Below are 6,194 nucleotides of genomic sequence, written 5' to 3'. Positions count from 1 at the left end.
AGCTAACTTCAGATTGTGTCCCCTTGTTCTTGTGTTCACTTTCCTATTAAAAACACTTCCCCAATGTGCTTTTTCAGGAAGCAACTGGACTTTCTTGTTTTTTTCTTTTGAAGACATTTCGCTTCCTGAAGAAGCTTCTTGAATGAGAAAAACAAGAAACTTCAGTTGTCTCCAGAAAAAAGCACCTTTGGGGAAACCATGTTCTGGATGATTGAGAATCTCTACAGAAATCTCCAAATTTTATTCAGAATCTTATACTTCCACTTGCAGATTATAAGCACATTTTGATCCTAAAGCAATATATTCTATGTGCAGTTATTATAGTGCCTTACAAGAAAATGTTATTAGAAATTTACATACATACATACATTCTTATGGATGTTACTCCATTAGAAGTCCATTTAAGATGCAGAGCACTTGGTTAACTCTTGGTGTCGAAATAAACACAACTCCTGAGAATCCTCAGAACTTTATTAAGTTAAGTTTTACTTGAATAAATATGAGTTAATGAACATAAGACACATTGTAGAATCTACACAAAAAAAACCTCTTTACATTCCTATCTATAAAGTAAAACGATTCCATCCCCATTTCTTCCCTTCTCATAGTGAGGTATGGCCAAGGATTAGTTAAGGCAACTCTTTTTCAACTCGGAACTACTTCAAAGCAAACTGTCCCATACATAGATAAGGAGGGTTGGGGGCAAATGAGGAATTGTGTACATGAATTTTGAGGCCGTGACACAAACTCCACTCTTTGTTTCTTGTGTGCGATGTCACAGCAAGACTGGAGAAAGGTAGAACTCGCACCTTGCTGTCACAACATATGATCTGTCATTCTGGCGTCATTATCATTAAGAATGGTCAGCTATGAAATACCTAGCTATGCAGATCTGATTTTGAGGCTGTTTCTTGCCTATCTAATTCTTAACTACGAAGTTCCAGTGCCATTCAGGAAGGGAAATTTGTCACACTCTCTCTACCTGTTCCTTCCTCTTTTGGAACTCTCTAAAATATGTAGCATTAGGACCCTGCTTGCTTTACGTTTAGTTCTTTCTTTGCAGTTCCTTATAAACAGTGTTCTTTCCAATGCCTGAAAAACACAGATTATTTCCATGCACATAGACATGTGTACAGAGAATAACTCTCAGTCTTCACTGGGTAGATTTTTTTTTTGGAGAACACCACTGAGACATCATGTTCCCTCAAACTCCCAGCTTGATAGTCATTACTGTAAGGTCAATACTTGCCATAGGGATACCGCATTAAATAAAACTGGTAAGTTTGTGGAACAGAGTATAGGGTGGAGTGCTGCAGTCTAGCACCCCTATTTTATATTGGTGCCTAGCTGAGGGTCAAAGGACATACGAATCTAATAAATAATAATAATGTGATCTTGCCTGCTTTTGAGTGCATATTTCTTTCCACATAATTTCAAGGCATTCAGCATCATAATCTGTAAAGGATGTCACAGGTCTTTCAGTTTTGATTTCAGGGAAATCTCATTGAGGAACCAAAAAGGAGACTCACTTACAATAGACACTCCCCAAAAAAAGACATGTTATTTCAAGAGATCTCCTTGCAGATGCCCAGAAAACTGTAGCAGAAAAATAAAATATGGTATTATTGGTTCTTAATCCCAGGGTCCTACACCAGCAGTGATTGAGGGGGGGGGGGGATGCATTTTCTAGTAAAGACATACATATAAGCCATGGTGTAAACAGCACACATCATGACATCATCACATAAATGTCACAAATTATATAATTGCCTCATGAGGCACCCAATATTAATTTCCCCCCTTGCAGACACCATAAAACTGAGGCTGAAGTGGTGGGGAAACTCTCTTCCTCCAGGGAAAACAACATTGCCTCAGGTCCCCACTAGTGTTCAATAGGCTAAGCAAAGGGGCCAGGAATAACCCGCAGAAATGGCCTAGTAGGATCTTCCACTGTAATTTTTAGGAGGCGGACAGTACAAAGATACTAACACTTTGCTTGTGGTTGGTGGGTGAGCTATATAGAAAAACGTATAAACTTTTTCCTCTGACTCCCACTGATGTTTTTGACTTCCTTTACCCACTTTAATAGGCTCATTGCATTACCTTAATAATGAGCTATAAAAGAGAAATTTATACGGGTCTTCTCTTTTTCTTTTAAACACATATTTGAATATTTATGTGGCCAGGTCAGAAAGATGGAACTGACTCAACGGCACAACATTGATGGCACATGGCTTCACAACTTCTCCCATCACTGTAGAACTGGACAGAACCAACGGTGGGTTGCTCCCGGTTCAGACCAGTCCTTAGAACCAGTAGCGCTGGTGGCAAGAGGCTCCGCCCATCCACCCAGGAAGCTTCTGCACATGCACAGAAGCGCCACGCATGCACAAATCAGTAATAACGGGGTTTAGAACCCACTACTGGATAGGACCTTCTTTTCAATTATCGGTTTTACGATCTCTTGGGGTACTTTCTGCCTTACAGAGAGGAAAGTACAATTGCTCCCTCCATTGTCAATTTAAAATCCCCAGGCAAATAATAATAATAATTTAAATAAAAACATGAAGTTTTAAACTCTTAAATGGTACAAAACAAAAATCACACCCTCCTTTATCATACCTGTTTGTGGGATTATATACCATGCAAAGTTTGGGCAACCCAAAAAAATTAATTTCCCGGAAATTCACACAGTCTGTGTGATTCTCTGGAGAAAATAATTTTCTGGTTCATGGATGCCAGTAGCTTATCCAAATTGGGCCTTTTGTGCCACAAGGTGTGAATGGAAGGGGCACAGATACTGTACGTTCATTATTCAGTCCAGGATTTAATTCTGAAAAGGTGCTTCTCCCCACCGCTTTAGGCTTGGCATTTCATGTTCATTCCAAGGCCTTTTGAGTCGATTTCTGTAAAACTCTCACCAAGTTCCTCCTAACTTCCTATTTAGTGAGAATAGGGCAGGAAGTGAACTTAAGGATCAGACCAGAGAGACAGAGGCAGGACACGGGCAGCCCACAAGGAGAAAAGAGAAGTTTGCTGACATAGTGTTTGTGTTGCGACTCCAGAGTCCACCGGGTTCTCACTTCAAACCATGCTGTGTCTCTCGGTGTCTCCGCAAATCAACCTTCCTCTGAAAGCCTTTTCCGCACAGATCGCAGCCAAAGGGCTTGAAACCAGTGTGTTTCCGACTATGAGTGATCAGGTTTGAGCTCTGGCTGAAAGCTTTGCCGCACACCTGGCACTTGTGGGGCTTCTCGCCTGAAAAGGAGGAGAAGATGGACACAAGGTTAAAAATAACACAGCAAGAGACTATAAGAGACTATATCTCTTATAATATTATTTTTTCACTTTTATGATGTGTACCATGTACAATTCACATTATGAAAATGTCCATTTAATGTTTTGTTTTTGTTGTTTTTTGTGTGTGTGTTTTTCTTTCTCCTTTTTTCCCTCTTTTTTGTTTTGTATGCTCTGTTTGTCTTGTGTTTTTTAAATTTATATGCCGGTAATCAATAAAAACCATTTTAAAATAATAATAATACAGCAGCCCTATCAAACCAACTTCAAAAGGAGAGGCAGATATTCTACAGTCCTATGTTCTGGATGTGCAGTCCTAGACAGTCTAGCTAGAAGTACAAAGGATAAAATTCTACCGGAAAGTAAGTTATTGTTAGTGGAATCAATTAAATCAGGGGTTCCCAACCTCCAGTCCATGGTCCAGCACTGGGCCATAGCATGCCAAAAACCGGGCCGTGCAAATAACCAAAGCCCATTGGACGCAGGCAGTAAGTGAAACCACACCTCCCGCATTCCACAGAGAAACCTCTCTCCACATAACTTAATTATTTTTCTGCCATTTCATGAACATTTGGATGTTTGAAGTCCAGATCTGATAACCGCAGCATTGACCTTTCCAATAATTATTCTTCTAGTCATAGACAACAAGAAGAGAATTCGTCAGCAGTTTATTCATCAAGTCTTTCAACCCTCCTTAAACAATGCGTGTCTTCAGGAGATCTTATGCAAACCTGCTCAAAATATTTCATGATTTGGTGATTTTGTACAATTTGAGTCCAAATAAATGTGTGTGTGTGGTTTTTTTTTAATGGATGCCATTTCAGGAAGCAGCAGATGTTGTGTGGCTAAGTAAGGCCTGCCCTCAAATAATACTGATAACCTATTTGGTAATATTTTCCTGAAGGTGTCAGCGACTATAGATACTCTAGCTAAACCTATAGGCATCCACAGGGACAAGCCAAAATGGGCAAGTAGCAAAATATGTGTTGTAACACCACAATGCAAACATGTGACTTCTGAACTTGTGTCCAACCTCAGTGCATAAGAACAAAAATGTGGAGGATCTGTTGTGACCAAATTGTGTTTAATTTTTTTTTAATCATTAAGGTTATCTGCTAAGGATTCCCAAATATAAAAAAGATCAGGTTGTAATTGTAGCAGTTATAACTGTTATAGCGGATTAAACAGTGCAGATTAAATGAGACAGAAGGAGAAACTTTCATTTAAATCTCAATATTTTTTTCCATTTGCCTCCATTATTCATCGCCTTACTTTCTGTGTTTATCAAAAGTGAAAATGATTTTTGAGTTTATGCCGCTTTGTTCATTATCCCACAGAGTTTTAAAGTTATTTGATCAGGGAGAACTAAATAAATAACTTCAAAACAAACAATAAGACAGAAAAGAGCCAATTTGATGTAAGGGTTACGGCATTCGGCTAGAATCTGGGAGACTGTGAGCTCTAGTTCCTTCTTAGACACAGCCAGCTGAGTAGCCTTGGGCCAGCCACACTTTCTCAGCCCTAGGAAAAAGGTAATGGCAAACCACTTCTGAAAAATCTTAATCAAGAAACTATACACCCACCCACACAAACACACACGTACACACACTGAAAGTTACAACCTGCTCCTATTCCACCAGGTAGAAGAGGTTATGGTCGTGGCTGTTGATTACTGCTTTGTAGTTTTAGAACCTGTGAGAGGGGCACCCAAGGTGTTATTACCCTCATAAGCCACATATCAGCACCATCTGTTTTTCAAATTAACACCTCTGATATATACGTATGCCCCAAACATTAACACAAACAAACTGTTGTCAATAGTGACAGGATGATTGGATTCTAAAGCTTTCAGTTATTAAATAGATGTGGCTTCTGATCATTTCTTAAGAGATTTATATCTGTGATGCCTCTCTCTTTTTTCTACTTTATTTTGTTTATTTATATGTGGTTCTCTTTTATCTGTGGTTAATCGATTATTAAAATTAAGTGATTTCATTTCATATAGATGCTACCTATGCAGCCAGATTTGGTTCTGGCCAGGGGTGGGCTACTGCCCGGATGGGGGGAACGCAGCGGGGTAGTGAAAATGGAGCTCCACCCCAGAGCACCCAATTTGCACTGAAATAAAATGTTGAAAGAAAATGCAGGGCGTTCTGCATAAGCCATGCCCACAGTGTGGTAGTAAAAATTTTGGTAGCCCTCCACTGGTTCTAGTTCTGTTAACGTCAGATAGCATAATATAACAGAACAAATGGTAGGTTGTTCCCAGTTCGGACCAGTTCTAAGAACCGGTAGCGCCAGTGGCAGGAGGCTCCGCCCATTACGCGTGCATATGAGTGTGTGCACGAACAGCTAGTAAAGGCTTTTAGAAGCCACTATTAAACAGAACCTATCAAAACAGACAATGGTTTGCCTGGTATCTGGAGCAGGAAAATCTCCTATTTCACAAAATCTCATAGGGACTGGTACTATTAACAGCTTACAGAACCAGAAACATTTTTAAGGAAGATAACTCAGACTAATTCTTCTAATCATCATTCATAGCATTTTCTGAAAGTAACATTTTTCACTCTAGGAAAATGGTATCCTCAATAATTATTATACCCTTTTCATAGAAATAGGATGTGTCCCCTTTTCTCCCCAGACTAAGAGTAAGAAAGAAATGACACATTTCCTTGTTTGTTTGTTTGTTATGTTTTATAATGTAATTACAGATTAGCCTTTATGATGAGACAAACATATAATACTGAACATGTGTATGGCCCAGTCTAGGGAAGGACATGATATTCATGATTACTGGAGCCATGAAAAGCAGTATCAAATGATAGTATATAATTGTTGCTATTATCGTATGAGGATACATTTATGTAGAATAGCTCATCATACAAAGAACAAAT

General features: G+C 39.1%; 1 protein-coding gene across 3 annotated transcripts in view; it reads right to left on the bottom strand.

Moving 5' to 3' along the window:
* Positions 1-453: 453 nt before the first annotated feature.
* The window catches only part of GFI1 (growth factor independent 1 transcriptional repressor), a 35,545-nt gene continuing 29,804 nt past the window's right edge, over positions 454-6,194 (bottom strand). For all 3 annotated transcript variants that reach the window (XM_070746546.1, XM_070746545.1, XM_070746547.1), the window contains exon 7: positions 454-3,258. In XM_070746546.1, coding sequence (XP_070602647.1) covers positions 3,080-3,258 — 179 coding nt within the window. In that variant the 3' untranslated portion in view covers positions 454-3,079. The remainder of the gene's footprint in view (positions 3,259-6,194) is intronic.

The sequence above is a fragment of the Erythrolamprus reginae genome, chromosome 3 (genome assembly GCF_031021105.1).
Source record: "Erythrolamprus reginae isolate rEryReg1 chromosome 3, rEryReg1.hap1, whole genome shotgun sequence".
In the NCBI taxonomy this organism is placed as follows: Eukaryota; Metazoa; Chordata; class Lepidosauria; order Squamata; family Dipsadidae; genus Erythrolamprus; species Erythrolamprus reginae.
This window is presented reverse-complemented; position numbering and strand designations above follow the sequence as displayed.